The sequence below is a fragment of the Microtus pennsylvanicus genome, chromosome 9 (assembly GCF_037038515.1).
Source record: "Microtus pennsylvanicus isolate mMicPen1 chromosome 9, mMicPen1.hap1, whole genome shotgun sequence".
In the NCBI taxonomy this organism is placed as follows: domain Eukaryota; kingdom Metazoa; phylum Chordata; class Mammalia; order Rodentia; family Cricetidae; genus Microtus; species Microtus pennsylvanicus.
Window position 1 is genome coordinate 16132520 of NC_134587.1, and position 26073 is coordinate 16158592.

Sequence of the window (26073 nt, forward strand, 5' to 3'; positions counted from 1 at the left end):
TTAAATGCAATATATTAAAGTGTCTAACATATAAACTTAAGTGATATACATTTTTGTAAGAAAACACAATTTGGGTACTTCACAAATCCTGATGTGTTTATTCTTCTGCAACATAGCCACTACCATCACTGCTGGCAACATTAGCCTCCACTTTTGAGAGTTGATTCCTTGATATTTTTGAACAGTAGGTTGATTTTGTACCAATCTTGAACCAATAAACAAAATTGTGGTGTATGTGCAGTTTCTTTGCATTAAGGCATCCACATTCATTTCTGCCACTATATAACATTTACTCATTGTTATTATTTTCCAATTAATTCCAGTTCTGTCACTTCAAAATCTTCTCACTTCTGTACATAGATTAACTATCCTATACACTTGTACAGGCGTAAAAATAGCTTAAGAATATGCTGCAAAAAGACAAATATATATATATATATATCAGGGAGATCCACTTGCCTCTGCCTCCCAACCGCTGGGATTAAAGGTGTGTGCCACCACCGCCTGGCTGTCAAATAATATCTTAATGCACAACTACTTTATTTTATTCATCTAGTGGTGTATGTGTGTGTGCGTGCTTGTGCATGGATGATTAATGAAAGCAAAAGCCAGAACCTGGCATGGTGGCACAGCCTTTAATGACATTACTCAGGAGGAAGAGGCAGGTGAATCTCTATGAGTTCCTGGCTAGTTCCTGGTCTGCATAGAGATTTCCAGGTCAGCCAGGGTTACACAGTAAGAGCCTGTCTTGAATAAATATATTAAATAAAAAAATGAAAGTAAGAGTGAAAGCCAGGAAGTCTTTATTGTTGTCTCAGTTAGCTTTTGTCTTCCGCCATATGGGTGAGTGTGAGAGCTTCAGCAGCAGGCAGTTTCTGCTGGGTTACTAACAGAGACGCACAGTAAGTTGTGTGCCATGTAGGCTGTTGCTAAGGTAGAAACAGCTCTGGATGAGCCAATCAAAAAGGTAGAGAGAGGACAAGCTTCTGGTCAGAGTTCATCAACATCTGCATTGTATATTTTGAACCTTTCTGCTTCAATAATGCAGTTAGTGCCAAGCACACGAGGCTACGGTGTAAAACAAAGCGAGATAATGTTGAGGTAGCCCTTGGTATCCTAGGTGACAAGCAAAACCTTACTAACATGATTCAGAAAACACTCGTTGTTAGGATCCCTGAGGCACTGCAGGCTGTTTAGCGCTCTCTGGCTCTGATGCGTGGTTTTATGAGGCTGATATAAACAACTCAGGGATTTTTTTTTTTTTACTACAGAGAGCTAATTACTGGTGCAGAGAAATCAGAAATAATACAAAAATAAAAGAAATAATACAGAGAGTATTCGGGGGGCTCTAGCAAACCAGAAGCCAGTCCATTCCAAAATGCCACTTTCTTCCTTGATAAATTGTGTGAAATAAACAAAAATTGAAGCAAAAATCTCCACTGTGTTTCTAAGGTAGATTTTGCAAATCTCCGCCTTCTCTCCCACACTTCCACCTCCGGCAGGAGACGCTATTAGGTTTTGGTTTGTTTGTTTTGTTTCCTGTGTTCCCCGCCATTTGTCATTATTAGTCATTTCCGTCCTCTGAGAAGATCAAATGCTGGAGGAAACTTATGGCAGATGAAAAATATTGCCCAGAGGACTTCTGTTCACAAAAATAAAATGTCTCATTTTGAAAATACAATTCATAAAAATTTAAGCAAGCATCAGGGCCCAAGCTTACTAGAAAAGTCAAAAGAAGAAACGAAAAAGGAAAAAGGAAAGAAAAGAAGAAGAAACCACAGTGAGGGGCCAGAGGGATGGTTTAGCAGTTAAGGTTAAGGTCAAGAGTATTTGTTGCTTTTCCAGCGGACCAGAGCTCAGCTCCCAGCACTCACAAAGAGGTTCACAACTGTCTGTATCTCCAGCTCCAGAGGATCTAGTTCCCTCTTCTGGCCTCTATGGGCACCAGACACACATGTGATGCACAGACATACAAGTAAGCAAAAAATACTGACATACACACACAAAAAAAAAAATAAAATAAATCTTAAAAACAATTAATAGTGACTTGAGAAAAACCTTGTAAGTAAAATTTGAAAAACTGGTTGGTTTCAACTCTCTGGTTACTAATTATTTCTACAGTTACTATTAGACCTTCAGCATGTTAAAAAATTTCAACTCTGTAAGTAAAGACTGGGATCCCCTGTAGAAATTTTCTTAAAGAAATAATATAAGTACTTCATTTTTGGTAAAATAGCTGTGTCCTGTAAATTGATCTGCAGTTATATCATTTTTGCTGTGGTTTTCCATTGATGATTTACAATAATATGGACACATTCATTTGATCAAAGCAAGCAATTTCTTGCCTAAATGGACTTACATTTCTTGAGTCAACAGCTGCATACATGATGTCCATCCATCCTTTAAATGTGGCCTGTAAAACAGCCAAAATGTTTACTTTTCCTCTTTATTACAATTCAGAAAATAACTTATCAGGGTAGAAGTACAAACAAAAGAGGAAACTAAAACCCCAAAAGACAGTTCTCTAGATATTTCCACCACAAAACAATATGGCAATGGATTGGGTGATAGATAAGCTTCATTTGACAGCACATTACACAGTGCGTGAAGGTTTTAACACATCCCATTGTGTTCTACAGAGACAAACAACTTAAAAATGTCTAAGTAGTTAACAAGATCCATTCAAAGACATTTGTATAACGTGGTTTATGGCTATTATTTAAACTCCGTGGATAGTATTTGGTGATAGAAGCAAAATTTTGTGAAATCTTTTGGCGCATATTTAACATGTATAATGGAATCCTGAATTTCCTTCACAATATACGATCACAAAAGTCACCTCGACAGCCTTTGGCTATAATATGATTATTAGAATGATTGTTATAAGGAACCTAGGAAAGCACTTTGGGAAGATTATCAGCATGCGATAATTACTCTATATGCGCATGTCCTCTACCTTTAGACATTCATTCACTGATAGACTTAGACCAACACCACATACAATGGTCATAAGTGATGCTGCAGTTAGAACCAGCACATTTCCATGTGCAGTGTGCAACCAGTATGTGAAAGAGAGGGGAATGTAGACATGTTTTCACACACCGAGTATGCATTGCATTTCCTTTGGACACATGCCCAGGACTGGAATCCCCAGATCACATGATGGTTCTTTTCTACATTATTGAGGGCTCCCTGTAATGCTTCTCATAAGCCTTACTAATTAGCATTTCCACTAGCAGTGTGCAGGTTGCTGCAAGCATGGTATCTGTCTTCTCTTTGATGACACTAATTCTAACAGCTGTCAGGCAGCAGAGAAAGACAATTTTTGACACATGCCAAGCAACATGAAGGTGGCCACTTACCACTTGAAGCAGAGAAAGATAGCCAAGTCCCACATTATCGAAGTTGACTTTCACGTTCTTCCACCTGGCTGTCTGGTTGCTCTCTATGAGAGCTTGGCACTCACTGAAGTTGTTGACCACACTCACGTCGAACATGTCCCCAGTGGTGTAGTTGATGCAGTGATAGAACTTGCCGGCAAAGAGATTCACTCCCATGATGCTGAATATTAGCCAAAAGATCAGGCAGACCAGAAGCACGTTCATTATGGATGGGATGGCACCCAGAAGAGCATTTACAACAACCTGGGCAGGAGGAGAAGGCGGAAACCCATGAGAGGACAGGTATTTATGTTCACTTCCTTTCAAATGTTATTAGTAAGCCATGATTTCAGCTTGAAAAATGGCTCAACTGTGGCTCTTCAAGAGGACCTAGACTTGGTTCCCAGCACCAATGTCAGGTGGCGAACATTCTCCTGGAACTTTAGTATCAGGGATCTAACACCTTTTTCTAGTCTCAAGGGCATCTAAACTCATGTGTTTTACATCCATATATACTCTGTCACATGAACATACACTGAATATAAACAAATATACCTTAAAAAAGAAAAGAGAATAAAGGTCTGGAGAGTTCACTGAATGACTAATAGAATTGCCTGCTCGAGAGGATCTAGGTTTGGTTCCCATCATCAACATGAAGGCGCTCCGAACTGGCTGCAACTTGTTACAGAGATTCTGGCACCCTGTCCTAGCTGCTAAGGCTAACATACATACATATGGTGCACATGCATATCAGTAGGCAACTATCCATACACATAATACAAACTATAAAACCTTATATAGCAAAGAAAATAATGGTCGAATTATAGAAAAAATACTTCTCTCCTCAAAGTTGAATATTCGTTAGAAGTGCCCAAAAGCTTTGTCTAAAAATTTTAGATCAAAATTTAGAATTTCAAAATTCTAAATTACAGAAGAATATGAAATGAATTGCATTATGAAAAGTTTTCTTGGGGGTAAGCACATGTATGTAACAGATTTTCAGCAAGAAATGGAGATAATTAAAATAAACATGTAACTAAGCCCACAAATAATGACATAAATGTATAAGATCATCTGAACAATCAATATTTTAATAATGGAAAGTGTGCAATGCTGTATTGTATACGAAGTGTACAATACCAAACTGAGAGCAAGAGAGAACATTTGAGCGTACAATGTGATACAGAGACCTCCATATCACACTCGAGACCTCAGATTTGGTCCCAAGGCCAAGAAAGAGGAAGCTGGTGAATATGAAAGATAAATTTGACATGGAAAATATGAAACATGTTCTAGTACAGAACATTTAACATCCTACTACTGCAAAACAAGGATTTATTTAATCGTTAAAGAAAAAAAATCTAACAGCTAGCCAAACATTTCTTTCTATACATAGAAAAGCAGGACATGCCTAGACATGCCCAAACATGGCTACACATGCACCAACGTGCCTACACACCAACACATAACAGGCATCTATGGCTGTGCTTGTAATACCCTGATGAGGTCTAAGGAAGTATTTTCATTTCTGTTTTTGTCTTGTCTTGTAAAGAGTTTTTGAGACAGTGTGTCACTTTTTAGCTAAGCCTGGCTTGGAAGTGACTATGTAGGCTGGTAATCCTATGACCCCAAACTTCTGAGTGCTAGGATTACAGGGAGATGTTTTAAGTATCACAAAAAGCATCCATTTGCAGGTTTTTTTTTTTTTTTGATACGCAGTACCATGGAGACGGGCTACAATTATTTTCTAGGTGGTGACGGTATGTGTTCTTGGGCTTTTGTCCCAGTGGATGACAAATGTCAGCATGAATTCCTCCTGGTCCTTTGTACTGCCTTTCTAAGGGAGTATTAGATTTCTACAGCTGACCTACTTTTTAGACATCTTTGTCTGTGCTTAAAAACCAAAAGGCCAGATTCAGTCTTCAACAGACACCAGGTTCACAATACAGCGCAGGGAAGAAATGATGATTCATGATTAGGTGGTTTTAAATGACATCAAGTTAGATGTCCTGCACATTTTAAAATCGAGGGAAGATCAGTAATCTTGGGTCATATCAGCAATCTTCGAGATATGATCAAGAATTTCCTAATGAAAAGGAAAGGAATTAAAGGCATCCGGCACTGTGTTCTGTTGAGTCAAATAATGATACGCATTAGGGACACTGGATGCATCTTACTGATTGATTGATTATGTCAACACGAAGATGGATTTGTCCCTCCTACTGGAGAAAGTTTCAGGTTGTTCTTAACTATAGTTCCAGCAAACTCTAAGGTGTTTGGTCTTACCCTCATTCCTTCAAACCGAGATAAGGCTCTGAGTGGCCTGAGAGCTCTTAACGTTCTGAGGGATTTGATGGCACCGAGTTCTGAATAGCCCAAGGCATTTGCAGTTAAGCTAACCAATGAGACCTATGCAAAAAAAGAGAACACAAGTGATTAAAGTTAGAGATAAAAATGTCTACAAACCCCTCAACCTTGCTCTGTGCAACAAAGAAGCAAGAAGTTCTCAGACTTGGAGTTTCCACATCATCCAGAACTTAAGATCACTGAGAGCTACAGCAGGAATATCATCCTCTGTTTTAGTCTTGTCTTTCTACCCTTCTTTTTAGATGATTGTTCTCTAATGAAATGGAGAAAGAAAGAATATGGATTCAGTCGGTAGGGAAGAATCTGGAGCAGTTGGGGGAGGGGAAACTGTAATCAGAATTTGTATAGGAAAAAAAAAAACTTCTCAATTAAAAAAACACGAACATGTGATCAAACCGGACTCTCTGTGGCTGACAATGGGGACTAACTGAGAAGCCATTGATAAAGGCACTGGGACTTGTTTTTACGGCATGATCTGGCTTTTTGGGACCCTAGTCTATATGGATGCACAGCTCTCTAGGCCTGGATGTAGAGGGGGAGGGCCTTGGACTTTCCACAGGGCAAGTTTCCTTGCCCTCTCTCAAGCAAGGAGGGGGAAGGAAGAGGGGGTGTGGGGGAGCGGGAGGGGATTGGGAGGAGGGAAGGAAGTGTAAATATTTGAATGGGAAAATAAAAAAAAAGAAAAGAAAAGAAAAATTAAAAAAACATTGAGAGTTGGCAAAGTTTGATTTAGTATGCTTGGGAAAAGGCTTGAGAATTTATATTTTTCTATATTTTCTGGTAAAATAAACAGTGTTGATTCATAAATAACATTTTGAGAATTATCATTAATTAAAGCAAATAGTGAATGAAAAGAAAGAAAACTGAGATTTTAGTATAACTAAAGAATTTTAAGGTTATGATTCTTTTAGTCATTTATATATGTGTTACTAGTGCTATTGGTAAAAATTCTAAAAAAATCTCAGTTAAAAAAAAAGAAAAGCTGTCATAGCCATTATTAAGATACCCAATTACCTTGGAAAACTATGAATATTATATGAACTCAGAAAATAAATGTTATCTCATTCTAAAGGACACAAAAATTTGAATATCAGATAACTAGAAATAAATACACAATACAGTTTTTAAGAGTATTATAAGTATTTGAAAAATGGTTTCTAAGAAAAATAACAGAAGTGAACAGAATTTCTTTTACAGAAACCTTGGTTTATTGAAACTATTTTGTACAGATTATCTGAAAGCAATGCGTCTGAATTTAAGGGAGAAATGAGGTACAACATCCATCCGGGTAATTTAGGCCCATGTAACTCTTCTCCTCATAGATAACCGAGGAACAAAGTGTCGGAATTTTCAAGAACTGTGAAGGCCTTTGGAATGGGATCCAGGAGGACCTGAGTGTTTCACATTCTCTGAGGCCAGCATCCAAGGGACAGGCACACATTGGAGAGAAAAGAACTGGGGCAGAACTGTTGGAGAACTGAAGAAGTGGGAAGCCATGCCACTCTCAGTAAGTGGTTAGCGACACGTGAAAAGGAGATACATCTGGGTCATCCTGGGACACCATAATAGTCTTTAATCTTCTGGGTTTTTATTTAAGAGAGTCTTCAAAAATCTTCCTCTCCACTAACCTCTCTATCTTCATGGTTCTTCGGATGGCATCATGAGTTCCTCAAACAGCTGTCTTTCTTAGTTTGTCTTCCACTTACAAACCTTCCCATCCTACTCCCTGCCCTCTGAGCTCACTCTCAAGCGCTGGTTCTCAGGGTGGGTACCCACCAGTGTTCCTCCCACCTCTGGACCTACTGGCATTGTTTTCACTCAAACTCTGGTTTACTCTACTCTCAAGACACCTTTCTTCAGGGGAAGTCATTGACTATACATTTGTCCTTACTGGTCAAACTTAAACTCCCTTAGGACCAGAGAAGTGACTTTTCAAGTTATAGCTCCATAAGGAAGCAGATTATTGGAAAGCATATTTGATTTTTTTTTTTTTGGATTTTCAAGACAGGGTTTCTCCGTAGCTTCTTGGTTCCTGTCCTGGAACTAGCTCTTGTAGACCAGGCTGGCCTCGAACTCACAGAGATCCGTCTGCTTCTGCCTCCCGAGTGCTGGGATTAAAGGCATGTGCCACCACCGCCCGGCTGGAAAGCATATTTCATTTTAAACAAAGTATCAACCAGCTTAATGTACACTCATGAGAGTATTCACAAATCTAAAATAGTAGATATCAAAGCATACTAGACAATGTGAGTTCATATTAGACAATTTAGATTAGACAATGTCAGTTCAGGAAGCAAGTCAACTTTCTTTTTGGGTTTCTTTATGCTTCATTAATATGAATATAATAACTTAGCCTTGTTTATATATATTAAATATTAGCTATGCTATCATCAAGCTACTGATCTGTTACAAGTACACGCATAAAAGTGAAAAGAATCATGTCTTACAACTTGTCACACAAAAGAAGGACGGGTAGCATATTTGACACGCTTGTTTTATTGTTTGGAATTGCCAAACATAAACATACGTTGGTTTTAATTTTTATATATTGTCTTTCTGCATTCAAGAAAATCTTTTTTTTTTGTTTTTTGTTTTTTTGTTTTTTTTTTTCGAGACAGGGTTTCTCTGTGGTTTTGGAGCCTGTCCTGGAACTAGCTCTTGTAGACCAGGCTGGTCTCGAACTCCCAGAGATCCACCTGCCTCTGCCTCTTGAGTGCTGGGATTAAAGGCATGCGCCACCACTGCCCGGCTCAAGAAAATCTTTAAAGGAGTTCTTCACGTACCCTTTGAATGTTACATTTAGGAAAAATTACCATATTCAATTATTTTAAATACTTCTATATTCTGATATTCTGTTTTAATATCTTTAAGTACCAATACAAGTTAATCAGTCCTTAAAATATTGGTTAGCCAATCTGTTTTCAGTCGCCAGAAAAATTCAGTGGTATCACTTGGTTTTGGACTTTTGAATTTACATAAAATTAATATTCTATGTATACGACATTTATTTCTCAGTAGGGCTCAACTGCTGACAAATCCTATTGCCAAAGATGCTCATGAAGAATTCTAACAACTGCAATTGTATGAAGTGTGAGAATTAAAGACAAATTTAGAAAACAACCATACTCTTGCATAGCTTGGATTTTCATACTGATTTGAATATTCAAACTAACTCACTAAATACAAGGTGGCACTTATATTATAAATCCTCAAAATGTGTCTCAGATATACTTCCACTGGAAAGGTGGAAAATAGCATTTGTATTTGGACTCAAGCAGTGTTTTCCCCAAGTGCCTGCTCCATGCTACCAGGACCAAGGCTCATCGTCCCCTGTTGAGAAAGAGAAGGGAACCTCAGGGTACTCACATCAACAATCAGGAAGTCCAGCCAGCACCAGGCATTGGTGAAATACATCTGGAAACCGTAGGCCACCCACTTGAGAAGCATCTCCAGGATGAAGATGTAAGTGAAGACCTTATCAGCATACTCCAGCATGGTCTTGATGGTCTTTCGCTGCTCGATATATATGTCTTCAAAGGCCTACAGGGGAAGACATGGTATTGAACGTCATTGTCAAGAACAGATTTTACTTTATGTATTGGAAAAAAATTGCAAAAACAAGCCTTCTTTAGTCAGGGGCAGGAGGGTCATCACGCTGTCCTGGCTTCACAGTTATCTACGAATGTGAGGAGTGCCTAGGCATTGCAGCCTATCAAAGAGACTCACGCAATTTTAAATCTGGATATTGAGACTATCCTCAAAGAGGATGTGTGAGATGTGTGAGCAAAGGCCAGATGTTCAGATAGTTCTTTCTCAATCAAGAGGTGGTGTCATTTAGAAATAGCTCAGAATCCAGAGTGACTGGTGGTCCCCTCCCTGGAATGTGTAACTAGGCTACTGGAGTCTCCTGAGCATGGGAAGGGGGGAGGGGATTCTGTCTTTACTTTCTCCAGCAGTTGTGTGGGTGTCTACAGAAGCTGCCATCCTTCTGCAGCTCTTAGGAAAGGAAGGGTATGGCCATTTTACAGGAACCCCTGAGCCTTCTAGAATGAAAGGATCTTGTAACGCAACACTGTTTAGAGGAAACGTCAAAACAGTGTGTGGTGGCCTTGATCAAGGAGCTAAGAAAGTTTTCTTTTTAGAGAAGGAGGGCAACCAAGGTTATGACAGTACTGGGCAGAAGGACTTTGGAGTTTAGCTTGGAGCTCAAGCTGGAAGCCCCAGAATCCAGCTCTTGTGTGAGCAAGTGCATGGACTTTGGTGAGCTATGGCTGAGTGGACCAGGGGGCCAACAGCTCTTACAGGAAGGCCACACCCTGGTAAGGACTCAGATACTCTCCTAACTGAGGAGATGGCAGGATGCAGGGCTCAGTCAAGCCAGAAGTGGGCTTAAAGGCCCCCAGAAGCAAGGTGGTCATCCTTTCATTGAAAACCACTCACAAACATTTTCAGAAAATTAAAAGTCAAGGAAATGCAACTACCGTCACATTGCAAAATGGGAAAATGGATTGTTCCATTTTATTATATGAATGAGTATTTGATTAAATTATTCATCCTGTTAAATGAAGTCAGATGCAAACTAGGTTTGTAATGCTTCCAGAAAGCAAGGTAGTCAGTCAGTCACCGTTGGCTTTGGCTGGCAAGTGGATTGGTGTGAATCAGTCGGCTGCCTCTATTAAGCAGCTCCCACTTCAGCTGGCAATCCCACATCACATCTGCATAGCCGTTCTGAAGAGGTGCCATTGATCTTTCTCTTTGCCAGTTGAGGCATTGCATGGACACGCTAAAACCTTTTTAACTAAGAAAACAATTGCATTTACGTTTGTAGTATATGGTTAAAATTCAGTAGACACTGATAAGTTATAGTAATGGACTTGAGAATAGAAGAATAAAATTCTCTTATTATGCAAAAATAAAATGAACTGCCACTGGTGACTAAATGTCAGGGAGAACTTTTTTCGAAAGTGTATGGGAACAGACACTGTCTAAGCGTAATCCTATCTGGTTCCTCCAGAGAAAGCAGTATAAGCTGCTGCTCTCACGGGCCCTTCCACACATAACTTTCGCTTTTCCCAACAGTCTGTGTCATGAATGGGTAAAGTGAGGTTCACTGGAGGAAAAGGGGAAGGATGAAGGCACAGGCCCCGAGTCACTCACCAGCGCGCCGCTGCTGAGCAGAATCATGAAGACGATGAAGGTCTCGAACCAGTTGTGCTCCACTATCTTGTAGCACGTTTTCCTCAAGTTCCACCAGAGCTTGCCTTTGCCTTCCTCTATGCTGATCTGACAGCACTTGAACTTCCTCACGCAGTCTAACATACAGGATAGTGGATGAGAGGACGGCCATTAGTCACTCTGTGCCTTGGGAAGGCGGGCCGTGCTCTTTCCTATTACCTCACGGTGCATTAGAGACAACTTTATTTGAAGGCTAGCTTCCACTTCACAGACATCAAGACCAACAGGATAGCCTCTTAACGGTTTGTTAGATGGTGATTTTTATGTGCATATAGCTATGTTATAATACACCACAAAACAATCAAATGCAGAGATACATAAAGTAAAAGCTCCATCTTATTTTTCTGTTTTGGCTTTGTCCCATGAATCGTTCCTACTACTACTATACCTAGGAATTACATATATCTGAATTCTGATTAGTTCATTTCATGGCATAACATAATTTTTCCATCTAACCATAAGGTTTGTGAAAGATTCTATTACGTTTCTCTCCATAAGATTATGGGAAATTTTATAAATGCTCACTATTATTGAATAATTGGGTTGCTTTGTTGCTGACCATTACCAACAACAATGCAACAAGCCCCTGTATGTAATTTGTGAGTTACTAGGTAAAAAAAAAAAAGCTATTCAGCAAATATTTATTGAACAGTTGTTGGATTCAAAGAATTGTACTTGGAAAAATCATAATCAGATTACAGTATGTAAAATGGCTTTGCCCTTGGGGAATGTACATTTTAGTGGGGGTGACTTTTCAGTCATAGAAAAACAACTATTATAAGGTAAAGTCTTATGAAAATCTTATCAATAAAGTTTAATTTTTGTATTTTATGGAGTAAAATGGATTGGGGGCTAGATCTTCAGAGCTACATAAGAGTCCTATTGATAACACGAAGTGAGAAGAATCAATTAAAATATACAGGCAAAAATCAGTGACTGGAAAGTCTGAACATCATGCCCAAGGTGGTAGCAGTCAAGCCCAGGCGATCCGCTTAGAGTTGAGCATTTCATATGGCTTGATATTCAGCACTGTTGGCAGATGATATAACTGACCCTCATCTGACAGGACATAATTTTAGCTTTCTTTAGAGAATAATTTTGAAAATATTCTGATGCTAGCAATGGCCCCATAGAAAAGTATGCAATATATTTCAGCTTCCTTAAATCTTTCGTCTTTGCTGAAAAAAAAATCACAAAAATATTGGACCTTGATTGATACAAGAAACTATTACTCCAGACCAGACTGAAATGTAGTTTTATCAACTAGTACACTGTATCACAGCCACTCGGCAAATGTCAGGTTATTTCCTTACTCATTTTAGATGCTTGTCTTTTCCTTTGCTTTTTAACAACTTCAACAGTTATGCATCTGGCTTAGCTATTTCTCCTGTTCGCTAGTTTAGCAGACCAGAAGAGTGAATTGTGCTGCCTGAGTTTTTTTTTTTTTTTTTTGTCAACACAAGCTCAGCTCATCTGGGAAGAGCGAACCTTGGCTGAGCAAATGCCTCCACCTGACTGATGTGTATCCACATCTGTTGGGCATTTTCTTGGTTCATGATTGACATGAGAGGGCCCAGTTCACTGTGCTGCTGCTACGTTTTGACCACAGTCACATGTTGTGGAGGGAAGCACAGAGAACAAGCTGGTGAACCCCATTTCTCCATGGCCTCTGCTTCAGTCCTTGCCTCTAGGTTTTTGACTTGACTTCCTGCCCTGACTTCTTTCATGGTGGACTCTGACATAGAAATGGAAGGCCAATGAACTTTTTCCTCTTCAGTTTATTTTGTTCAGAGGGTTTTCATCATAGGAACAGAAAGTAAGCTAATACAACAGCAGCACATCTCAGAGGTGATCAGTACCTTCGAAAGTGAAAGGATCTAAAATACATAATTTAAACCTATAATAAGAAAAGGTACCTTTGTGCTGAGATTTAAAACAAAGCAAACTAACGAACAGTTGGTATATAAACAGGCAAGGGTGATTAGAGGTGGTTAGGTGGTAGGTAGAGAGATGAGGACAGCTGGCAGGGAAGATGGGTAGACAAAAGAAGCGTTACTGAAACCACCCTGCTGCTTGCTTACCTTCCGTGAAGCAGGCTTCTGGCTCAAGGGATTCTTCTGGTTCTGCTTCCGGCTGCTCTCCCTCTGCCGGAGCACCTATATCCACTGTACTGCCTTCGGATGAACTAGTTGCGTTCAATTTCTGAAAACCAACCCCACAGGACAGCTTTTAAACACGTTCTCTAATCCAAACAAAGATTCCCAAGTCGTGCCCCCCCCCCCCCCCCAGTCTTCTGTAAGCATTCTCTTGATCTGTAATTTAAGAATAACTTAAATACAATGCCAATCTGCTTTGGGAGAGGTGGGGGTCACAAGATTAGATACAGCACTGTAGAATATATATATATATATATTTTTCTTAAACACAGTGCAACTTAAATAGCTTTTGTTTAAGCCCATCTATGAGGTTTCTGAAATAGAATTCTACAGAGAGCTTATGCAAACTGCCAGCCAGATGGTCACTGGGATCTTGCTTTGGCAAATTCATTTGTCAATGGTATAACTCGTTTTATTCTAAAATTGTGACCCGCCCAACGAAAGCTGCACAAGTGTATTTTCATGTCAAATGTAGAAAAGGTTGGGTCAAATGCACATAAACAGCAACATTCTAAGTTTTTCCTCTTTTCATTGACATGAAAACATAGACTACTGGTTATTACTAGAGACATTCTCTCACTCTCTATTTTGGAGAAGAGCAGCACATCGTTAGCTATCCAGCAAGAGCAGCTATCTCGCATTCTCTTTGGCCAATGCACTCTTGGGTTCCACTGTGCATTTGGAAACTACCTGTCGCTTTGGCACTCTTGCCTGTCCTCTTAGCAACGGCAGACACAAATCATCGCATGTTATGTTGTTTCCTTTGGGTTCAACCAAAATTATCCAAGGGAAACGATAGAGGTAAGAAGTTGTCTCAAATATTGGCACGCATTCGCTTTCTCCAGGTCAGTCTATCCCTGGGACCAGCATAAAGAGCAGGGTCCCAGTCTTTAGCCTGATTTTACAAAGCCGCAGGCTTGGTGCAGGGCCAGGTGTGAGTGCCGCATGGAACCAGAGTAGTTTAGGCCACAGCATTCTCAAACCTGTTACAATGTTATTACCATCAGTGCATAACATTAGAGGTGGCTGAGCTCCGAGAGCACCTTTACCAAGAGGATGAGGGAAGCACATGATACAATGAACACTGACACATGGAACACTGGAATCAAATGGATGCTAGAGTTTCGATGGGAAAGACTCTACTCACACTTCGGGTAAGAATTATGTGGATAATTTCCTAATAAGGTGATTCTTTATTAGCATGAACACAATTTTATTTGTATGACGTGTTGACTTAGCATGTTTGGAGTTCATATGAAGAAAGGATTATGTATGTAATATATATGAAATTGAAATGTCTTAACTAATTTAACAATACGAATAATATTAGATACTCCTGCTTTCTAAGAATTAGTTTTGTGATTACTTAAAATTTGTCCAAACAATGTTAAAAGTTATAAGCTGATTTTTTCCTCATTGACCATTTTATATTAGCAGGTAATAACATCTTTGCAATTAAAATTTGTATATAGTTTGTTCTTTGATGAGACACCAAACTAAAACTTATTATAAATATTCCAAGTTTTGAGGCCTTTTCTGATTGCATATCCTTTCTTTTAGGTTTGACTCTTTCTTACATAAGTACACTTGGATTTGTAGCCATGTGATTGACTCCTAAAACAATCTTTCATTACTTGTAGAGATTCATCTAACATCAAGTTATTACACCTTAGAGGTCAGATGATACAGGCTTTGCCATATACAGGGTTTAGAAACACAGCACAGGTAGCGGGACAACCTGAAGTTCAGTCACATCTGATTTAACTCTACATAGTAAGAATGGAAAACATTCCTCTTAATAAAGAGGATAACAGGGGCTGGAGAGATGGCTCAGTGGTTAAGAGCAACGCCTGCTCTTCCAAAGGTCCTGAGTTCAATTCCCAGTAACCACATGGTGGCTCACAACCCTCTGTATTGAGATCTGGTGCCCTCTTCTGGCCTGCAGGCAGAGCACTGAGAATACTGTATACATAATAAATAAATCTTTTTTTAAAAAAAAAATAAAGAGGATAATATCTGAAATGCAGAATGGAGATTCTAATACAAAAATTCAGGTCCCTCCTTATGTCAGCGCTCATGTTGGCACAGGTCAATGGCTGTATCAGCACAGACATCAGCATGATGGTTGATCTGATTGTCAACATGATAGGTTCCAGAATCATACGGGGAAAAAACCTCTGAGCTTATCTGTGAGAGAATTTCTAGACAGAATTAACAGAGGTGAGAGGATCCACCCCAAACGTGGACAGCGCCATCCCATAGGGTGGGGTCTTCACTAAATAAAAGGAGAACGTGAGCAGAGAGACAGCAATCAATGTTGTCTGCTTTGTGCCTGTGGATGCCATGGCACCAGTTAGCTCATAACTGTGCCTTCCTTCCTGTGATGGATGGATCCTCAAACTGAGAGCTGAACTCTTCCATGCTTCCTGAAGTTGCTTTTGTGAGTATATTATCACAGCAATGGGAAAATTAACTAATACAACCAATAGTAAGTATGGCTTAGATACTCAATAAATATTACTTGGAAATGAATGGATGGGTGGATATATAAATGAAGGGCTTCATAACAGAATGACGTCTGGTACTCAATGTTTTGAAGTAGTCACCACATAAAATGTCATAGGATTCAAAATCTTCAAAAGTTTCTCTGCAACGCCAGCTCTCACCCCTATGACCACATATCTGGGTTGTCAATATTTTAAAAGATGTCATGAAGACCAACATCACCAGAATCCATCACTTTTTCCCTATTTCACAACCATCGTTTGTCCTACCTTAAATGTATGAGTCCCTCCACTTCCTAGTTTCTTCCGCTCCACTGTTTCACTAACTTGAGTTTTCTGGACATTTCATAACTTTTTCTGATTTTTCATTCATTTTGGCCTTTCAAGAAGGATGGGCAGAAGTATTTCAGATAGAGAAACTGAAGTCTTTGCCACACACATGTGAGCTAATTTAGGGGCATTAACAGTACCCTGAGCCATATGGATGAGGTTGCAACAATACAGTTGAGCCCCCACAGCTTACTCTGAGTCTCAATTTGCTCTTCATTGAATGAACAAGTCACCAAGCCAATCACTTGTTTTCAATACCTTGTTAAATTTTTTTTTAAAAAGATAAAGTCAATTTGCTTTATTTAGAGTTCATCATACCTCAAAGTAAACAAGAATTCTCTTTCTGTGTTTTTCTGTTTTTTTGAATCTGTGGATAATTTAGTCAAAGCCCTTCTCTGTTTTCTCTTCCTCAAACCATAGTGAAAAAGAAATATACACAACTCCTTTTCATTATATCGAGGCCTTCAGTGCCATTAAAGAAGCAACAGCAGAATTTTGCAATGAACTTCAACACTCAGCTTATTACTTTTATACAAAGTGTAGCTTAAAGTGTGTTTTGTGATTCTGGGATATGCACCTCACTAAGTTTAAGGTTTAAGGGCAGAAGACTGTATTTTTGTCATTACCATATCCCTCGCACCCATCACCCGTTCTTGTCGTTAGGGAACGTTTCTTGTGTCAATGATTGTGTGACCTCACGACCTATATATGGACTTCAGCCTCTTAAGTACTTCTACTTCTTCCTGCTTGATTGATTCTTCCAGGTTCAAAGGAATATAATTAATCGCAAAGTATCAAGATTCCTTAGATATTCAGGGATGTTAAATGATGATCAACAATTCCTAAAGTTAGGAGCGCCTTCTAGAAATCAGGCTGCCAAGTATTCATTCATAATTAAGAGGAGCCCATGAGGTCAGCTATAAGGAAAATTACTACTGAATCAGTCGGTTTCGATCTAGTTTCCTTCTCTCTGCCCTAAATATGTAGATTTACTGTTCCAGAGCAAACGGAACCCCTGAAGCAGCAGCTGCCCCTCCCCTTCCCCAAGGAGCAATAGCATACTGTCTTCCACACATGTTAGTGTGTGTACTTACGCTTGTGGTGTTTAATTTACTATAGCAAAGACCATGCTTCACAGCGAGGCACCACACCACTATCCATGGGCTTACTCACCTTGTCAATGTCAGAGTTAATGAGTGGCTATGCCCTAGACTTTCTGTACTCTATTCTCTACCGCATTCTCGGAAATTTCTCTGATGATTCACGAGTAAATGCAACCTTTGTGAATTTGGAACATTTAGCAGACTGGATGTATGACTCAACATTATAGATTCGAGATCGTGTTTATGATACTGCTGACTTAGATGAATCATAGCTAAGAACCTCAGTGTCGAGTCATATCCATAATTCCTGTATATGTTAATGTAGAAGAAAACATGCATTGAAATATCTCATGAATAAAAACCTTCATCACAAATCATACTGGAGACGAGCAACAAAAACTGATGATCAATAAAATTCCTCATTTCAATTCAATCATTCTGTTGTATAGGAGTTAAATGTTATCATGTTGATAAAATATGTTGCTTAAAATGTATTAAAATCTTACAAAATTAAATGAATTAAGAACTATAGAAACTATAAACTTCAGATCAGTTCCTAGCTAAGATGATCCCGGCTACCATGCGAATTTGCCACTTAGAGCTGTCAAGTGTATATCATTGTCAGTCTCTCTCTCTCTCTCTCTCTCTCTCTCTCTCTCTCTCTCTCTCTCTCTCTCTCTTTGAGACAGGGTTTCTCTGTGTAGCCATAGCTGTCCTGGAACTCACTCTGTAGACCAGGCTGACCTCAAACTCACAAAGATCGGCCTGCACCTGCCTCCTCAGTGCTGGGATTAAAGGCGGAGTTTACATTCTTAAGCAAAGTGCCTCTATTTCACCCTGATCTGGGCATCACACATTGGAAAGTGCTGCAAAGTAAGAAAGCAAAAGACAAGCGGGCTATAATAGACCATTTAGTGAGTTTCCTACTTCCCTCTGGCAATACTGAAATATTTAAATTTCCTTCCATACCTAACTTAGTAGGAAATAAATGGGTGGAATGATATTGTTGAAGCAACATTTGCCCAGTTAAACTTGCCCAGTTAAATAATACAAGACTAATAGTTAAATAATAATAGTTATTAATTAAAGTTAAATAATACAATACAAGACTGGGATAATAGATTATATAAGAACAGTCTATATATAGAGGGCAGCTATATAAACCAGCAGCAATCAATCTCGTTAGAAATATAAAACATATTCGGGTTAAAAGGTACATTTTATGAACTGCTCATATTGATGATGCTTATTATTATTATCAAGTAGTTATTCAAAATTCTATAAACTCAGCAGCGAAGAATCACGTTTCTCTTGCTGATCTAATAATACCAAACTGCACTATTGCATGTTTTTGGGATGTATATATGTATTGTATGTACAAGGTCATGTTGTGCATATGTATATGTTGGTGCATGTATATCTGTGTGTGCATGGAAAGGTCACAGGTTGATATTGTGTGTTTCTCCACTGCTCTCTACTTTAGTCTTTGAATCCAGGTCTCTTACTGAACCCAGAACTCAGTGATTTGGAGAGGCTGACTGGGGAGAAGTCCTAGGTATCCCCTTGTCTCTGTCTCTCCCCAGTTCTGGGGTACAGACACTCACTGCTGTCCCTGGCTTACATGTGAACTCTGGAGATCCAAATTCACACTCTTGTGCCTGCACAGCAGGCATCTCACAATCAGAGCTATTGCTCCTGACCCTATAACCCATCTTTTAAGTTTAAAGATTACATTTTCAAGTTTTATTTTCTTTATCAACAATAAATTATTAAACTGCAGTGTGCCAAATTAATAACACTCCAGAAAGCCAATGAACATAAATAATTTTAAAAATAATTAAATCCTGATTGGAGAAAAGTTAAGAAAACTTTATTTCACATTTGTTACTATAAAGCTAAGTTATTTTTAAATGTAATTAGTAAGTGCTGTGCAAAATTTTGAGAACAAAATATATTCTAACTTAATAGTAATAATAAAACACTAAGATTTTAAAAATCTGTATTACCTCAAATGTAGATTAAATCAAGTATTCCAGCTTCTACGGTTTTATTGTCAAAGAATGGAGAGTGTTTAGTCCTGGATCCTGCTGCTAGCATATACTGCAGGAGCACCAGTTGATTTTACAGGGGTGATGCTAACATCACAACATTGGAGATCATGGTCTGATTGGGTGATGGACTTACAGCCACAGTGACACAGTGACGTTAAAAAGGAAGAGTTGATATTTCCCTTACAATCAGGAATTACAAAGTATTGTCAAAACCAAAATATCATGTTCATTAGGGTGATTTAACAAAAAAACATTTTATTATTTATGGTGGATATTTTATTACAAACTTTAAATCCTAGATGACAGACTTTAAGTTTCCTTGGAGTTGCAAAAAACGATTTATATTGCGGTGGACGACCCTCAGCAGATATCAATGTGTCTGGCCCATTTTGGTCTGATAGTAAAGATATGTAGAGCTGTTTTTTTCTTTATCACTACTCCACTGAAAACTTTTCCAGTGAGGGATACTCATTTTCTGAAAAAATCATGAATTATCCACTGATATCATTCCCACCAAAGCTTGCTCACATCTAATCCGTATGCTTTAGACTCCCCCATGCCTTTCATGTGGAAATTTAGTATGTTCTTCTAGGGATTGAACCATATTTCCAAAAGAGATTGTAAAAGACTTAAAAAAAAGTTGAAGATTACAAGAATCAGTTCTCCTTTGATCTGCTGATACCCTGCCTCAATACTTTAAAAGGTCATGTACTCGATTATTATTTCTCTCAGTGCATTTTCCCTAAAGAAAGTAGAAAGTGGAATATTCAGAGGCTGAGGGAACTAACCTTGCCTCTTTATAAGAAACTAGGAAAAGCAAATCATTACCTTAAATACAATAAAGAATTAACATTTAATAGGGGAGAAAACTGCATCTTAGCTATTTTATACACTATTCTTCTGACAGAAACAGGAGTACTAGCAATTGAATTCTTTTCCAAAGCATCAAAGAATGTTTTGATAATGTTAGGGTACTTCCTCCTTTCAAAAAGGCTCAACATTCTTCTATTATGAGCTATTTTACGGTTTTAACGTCACTAATTCTAAGTGATAAAGTATCCTACTAACATTTCTGCAAAAGTTGATGGAACTGGAAGAAACAATTTGGCTTAAATATCTGTGCACGGAATTCAATATTAGATAATGAAAAGTTCAATAGAAAGAGCTTACAGAATAGTTACACACAGTCATGGGGTTCTCTCAATAATACAAACAGAGACAAGCGCCCACTGTGGTTTTCCTATGGAGGTCTTTAGGAAGCATGGTGCATGTGCTCTGTGCCATGGACTAAGCTTGATAGGAGCTGTGGAGAAGGGGTTGAGAAGGAAGTTACAATGGGTAAAGGGATAAGGATGATGGACTCCAGATCTTTTTTCTCAATAAGCACACCACATAAAGATAGGTAGAAGACAAAATTCCTCTTTCCTTCCTTCCTTCGTTCCTTCCTTCCTTCTTCCTTTCTTTCTCCTTCCTTCTTTCCTTCCTTTTTTCCTACCTCCCTTCCTCCATCCTTCCTTCTTTTTTCCCTTCCTTTCTGATTTTTATTTTGGTGAATGAGTACATTTCTTTTCTAGGAATTTTACGAGTAAACATAAACAAACTCTCTAAGGGAATCATTCTAAATGCAAAAAGGCTCTTGGTCAATTTCTAAATAAAGCATTGCCCTTTCCCCAAAAATGAAGCGGATGAAAATTATACCCTTGGCGGCAGCAACAAAATAAGAACACTCTCATTCATTTACATTATTATCACATTGAAAGTCTGTTGGGAAATTTGCATGTGGCTGAGGGATCGCTTTAATTTGCATATTACCCTTCAGACACTGAGCAGAATATAACCAACAAAACACACTTCCTGGTGATGTATTTTAAAAGTAGTAGAAGGAAACAAAAAAATACAAAAACAAAGAGGCAGAAGCTTTTCTACAGTGTTTTTTTTTTTTTTGAGCACCTACAAGCCTCCTCCAGGCCACTAGCATGTTCCACACTTGTGACATGAAGTGGAAGTCACAAACTCCGCAAAGGCATGCACTTTCCCTTTTAAATGAGTAGATAGTTTCTATTAAAATCTACACAAAGAAATTAGCAGCTAAATTCATTTTCCTTCAAACAAAAGAAAGAAGTTGGGGTTGTCAGCCTTGCCTGACCATGCTCTAAACGACCCAACCTAGGAGCAGCTGTGCATGTCCTTAGAGTACTGCCAATGGATGGGCGAGGGACGCAGCTGAGTAACATGCAGGCCAGTCAAGTCATTTCGACACCGAGTATATTTATATATGCACAACTTGCTTTGGTAACCTGGGTAAAAGTGGTGGCTCGAGCCTCTGGCGGCTTAAAAAACACCAGAGCGGCATTCTTGTCGGCTCCAGCTTGGTCTCACGCCTGGGAGAAGTAAGAATGGTCAGAAGTGAAGGTCACCGTATTATAGCACTAAATTTCTCTGTGAAAGGAGGTTATCGTTCAAGCATGGATGCAGAATTATTCCAAAAGTTAAAAAGAGAAACAGGCATCCAAGAATCATAACAGGAATTGCATTAAATATAGTCCAAGCCCCACCACCCCCAGAATTAGGACATGGATTTTAAATGATATATTCGAGGTACTGCAGAAAGCTGATAAAGAATCAAGCTAATTTGGGGAAAACACAAAAGAGTTCACACCCTCTGGGCCATTCAGTTATTTACCCTTCAAAAATACATTGATTTAGACACTCATTTTCCCCGTTTACTCGGGGTTAATAAGAAAACACAACACGCATTCACTGGTTTTGCTAAAATCATCTCACAAATCAAAGACTGACTTATGAAGACACTGCATTGGTAAGTTCAGAATTTGTGTTCAATAGGATATGGAGGCTTTCTGTGCATACACGGGTTGACTGCACTCAATTGGGTTAGACACAATTCCCTATCACAAACGTCTCTTCCTTAAAAAAAAAAAATCAACTTTAGGAAACACAAAACTAAATACCATCAAGCTAAGCTCCAAGTCAGTTTAGCACGAGTTAATAGATCTTGAGAAACTAGATACTATTCTTTTATGAAGTATTTCACTATAGGCAAGAATACAACAAGATGAGAACAAGAACCATTTTTCATTAGTTATCTTTCAGGAATACGAAAACCATTATTGTGGAGAATTATAAGGAAGAAAGCAAACACACTGAGGCAGTATCCTAAACCTCTTTTTAAAATGCTTAGAAAAATCATATAAATACTGTGAGTTAGGAAAGCGACTATTTGAAAAATTAAGCCATGATGACATTTGCCTATCCAGGATAATCTAACATTAACTTATCAATCATCTCTACTACATGAATGTTACAGTAGATATTTCCTGTTTTCTTTCAGGGAAGGAAAGTATAATATAAAATATTTAATAGTGTTAAAGCCACAGAAGCACGCACCAAGATAAGCCTTTATTTTAAGATTCCTACCTCCTTGCTTTCCTCCATATCTGATTCGCTGCTGAATTCTTCCGTATTTAAATTTTCAAAGTCAGACTCTCCGACGGCAATGGGCACAGTCACAGTGAGACTGGGGTTGTTTATGAATGACATGTAATCACTCTCGTCTACCACATACTTCTCCACGCTGCTGCCGATGCCACTGGTCGTCCCGTTTCCATCTTTGAGGTAATTGAGGTCTTTGCCTATTTCTATGGTTGTGTGGTTAGAGATACAGCTGTCTTTTTTGTTGTTCAGATCTTCAAGGGGTTTGATTTCATCCAAAGCCTTCTGCTTTCTCACGAAAGCCTTCTCGATGAATTCACGGATCTTCCTTTTAACAAAGTCGATTCCCCTTTGCATCCTGCCCACAGCTATCTGGAGGTTGTTCATCTCATTGTCATCATCTGTGGCGGCAAGGTTGTCAGAGCTGAAGGAGCTGAGGAGCAAGGCCAAGAAGAGGTTCAAAACCTACAAGAGAGCGGAGGGAGAGCGATCAGACAGCCTGCTTTCCTTGCGTCCACTGTGAGACATGGTGTTCCCTTCAGACATCCCCTTAAAGATGGAGTCTCCCGAAACACAGCGAAGTCAAAACAAACAGCTGGCTGACAGAAAATACTATTCAGACTCTATTTCTGGTTCATTTCAAAATCACTAAGCTGCCATGGCATGGCACTTCCTTATCAACTTTACATCCAGAAGAATCTAGACAACCCTGCAGTCAAAGAAACATGTTCTTTCGGACACTTGCTATTTTGAACATATAATCTGTATTTCTTAGGACAGTGAATATTTATTCTAAGTTGATTCCTCGAACCAAATAGAACTCCTGCCTACTTAAATCTGTTTTGGCTTCTGTAGCATTGCAACATTTTCCACTTTGGTAACATGCTAAATTCCAGAAAACTGTATTTATTGCTGGAGTGATAGTCCTAATTTTGTTTCAAAAAACTTTGTAGTAGCTGTCTGTGTTCACATAACAAAAATACAGTAAAGACATAGTTGCTATATAATAATATTGTTGCTAATATTGAATGAAAATGACATTTGTGGTATCATCATCTCTAAGTCTGTAGACCAGGCAGGCAACAGAGGAATCAGATATTGTTGGGAACATAGCTGTCTTTATTTCTTCCCCAGGGTTTGAGTGACACAGCCCTTGATTATTCAGGATAAAACAGGACAGCAATGAAATGCAAGGCTATTAGTACAAAAGTGGACGCTGGAAGATTCTAGTTAAAATTTCAGTGACATGGCAGTGATGTGTGTAAGGTTAGAAGAGTCAGCCAGGATGAAAGCAAGTCAGGTCTATACTGACCACCTGTCAATCACCCTGCCGTGGCTCTGACAGCCGTACTGAGACCTACCTGTCCCTCTACTTCAGACATCTATTAATATCTTTGTTCTACTCTGACTCACCTTTGAATTTCTTACTTGGGTAAAAAATAGATAAAATAAGAAAAAAATATTAAATATTCAATCTGAGTTTTTATCTGTAAGAAAGGTGAATTAACAGTGCCACAATTATATTTGGATTTAATTTTGTAAGGTTTATTAATGAGATGTCCTTGTCTACCATGAAAAATTTTATCTATGTCATTGAATCCTCCCATATGATGTTCAATATTGGACTTGGCTTTCTTGTTTTGTTTTACTTTTAATCAACATACAATGCTAACATGTATTTGTAGAGTAACACTGTAATATTTTGAGATATATACATTCCTTTTAGTAAGTAGCTTCTTGTAAACAGATCACAGCCCAGTGAGTGCGGTTTTCAGGATTTTCAGGATTATGGGCTGTCTTCTCGCCCTCTCTCTGGTACTGTCTGAAGTGGAACAGGCTAGCTGTTGAGGAATGGGGACACTCAACAATTCTATGGAAAGAATCTATAGCCTTCTTTCAACAGCCAGTGAAGAAATGGAGCCACTTGCTGACAATCAAGATATGGAGCCTTCTTGGAAGCTGCTCCTCTCATCCCAGTCAAGATTGTGGCCGCATTAAACATCTTGATAGCAATTTCAGGACTGGCTGAGCTTCAACAGCTCAGATGCTCTTAATCCTTAGCTTGCATCCATGGAAACTGCCCAGTTTTCAGGGTTTGATGCATGAGGCTTTGCTCCTGCTACTATCCTGTTTGCCAGCTACAGGGAGCACTGACTGTTCCTTAGTTTGGGGACAATTGTTTTTGTCCCTATAGCTTAAATCTTACACCACAGCTATTTCAGATCCACCTTCTTTAATGAAAACTGAGCCTTCCTAGCAAAACAATATTTCCATTATGCGAAGGTAAAATACAGTGCTTTGATTTCAAATTCTGAACATGTACTCTTAGCTAATGTCCTGACACTGAGTTTCATTTTTCTTATTATCATATCCTTGCTTCGAAGACCCAGTACATAGTTGACTTACTAAAGATATTATAAAAACTGAAATTTATAAATACAGAAATTAATAAATTATTAATTGTTTCAAGTCAATGTTACTGACTCATGCTGTAATTCCTAGGTATGAGGAGCCTCTGAATATCAGTCTGCAGTTGAGAGGTTCAGTAAGATTTCATCTTGAATTTTGAGGAGACCCAAAATTAAAACGTTTTCCAAAGATACCATTGTTAACAATTGTAAATAAAATGAATTATTTTGTTTATACTTCCATATTTGTATGGAAACATAAAACCAGGAGCATTCTTCACCATAGAAGAGTAGGGAAGAATTTTGGCTCAAGAGGCATTTTGGCTCAAGAGGGTGTGCAAACCACTGACATCTAAATCATGCATGGCTCCTGCAATCTTATGTAATAGGCAACTGGAAATAAAAGCCTTCCAAAATCATCTTTCCTAAAGCATAAAACATTCTTCATTCAAACAGTTGTAAGACCATATTATTTGTGACTGAATAGGAGAAACATGATTTTACTACTTACGACGAGGTTCCCAATCACCATGACCATCATGAAGACAGTGAGGCACATGGTCTGGCCCGCGACCTCCATGCAGTCCCACATGGTCTCTATCCACTCGCCACACAGCACCCGGAACACGATCAGGAAGGAGTGGAAGAAGTCGTGCATGTGCCAGCGTGGAAGCTCACAATCGTTGGAAATCTTGCAGACGCACTCCTTGTAGCTCTTTCCAAACAGCTGCATGCCAACCACAGCGAAGATGAAGACAATGATGGCCAACACCAAGGTCAGGTTGCCCAGGGCGCCCACCGAGTTGCCAATGATCTTGATGAGCATATTCAGTGTGGGCCAGGATTTTGCCAGCTTGAAGACTCTAAGCTGGAAAAAAAGAATGGAAGAATATTGTGAACACCTTGCCCTGCAGAAGCATCTGTATTATTATTTACAGCAGAAATATATGGCAAATATTTATCAACTGTGGAATGATGGATTATTCGTGTGCCAAAGAATTGTCTGCCAGATGTAGCAGATATTGTATACTGTACACACACACGCGCGCGCGCGCACAAACACACACACACACACACACACACACACGG

General features: G+C 38.9%; 1 protein-coding gene across 5 annotated transcripts in view; it reads right to left on the minus strand.

Moving 5' to 3' along the window:
* Scn2a (sodium voltage-gated channel alpha subunit 2) overlaps window positions 1-26073 on the minus strand; it is a 116491-nt gene that overhangs the window by 13864 nt on the left and 76554 nt on the right. For all 5 annotated transcript variants that reach the window (XM_075985011.1, XM_075985007.1, XM_075985010.1 and 2 more), the window contains exons 16-23: window positions 25496-25852; window positions 22562-23041; window positions 13064-13184; window positions 10905-11059; window positions 9114-9287; window positions 5667-5789; window positions 3363-3644; window positions 2360-2413 (exon numbers count right to left, since the gene is read on the minus strand). In XM_075985011.1, the coding sequence (XP_075841126.1) occupies window positions 2360-2413; window positions 3363-3644; window positions 5667-5789; window positions 9114-9287; window positions 10905-11059; window positions 13064-13184; window positions 22562-23041; window positions 25496-25852 (1746 nt within the window). The remainder of the gene's footprint in view (window positions 1-2359; window positions 2414-3362; window positions 3645-5666; window positions 5790-9113; window positions 9288-10904; window positions 11060-13063; window positions 13185-22561; window positions 23042-25495; window positions 25853-26073) is intronic.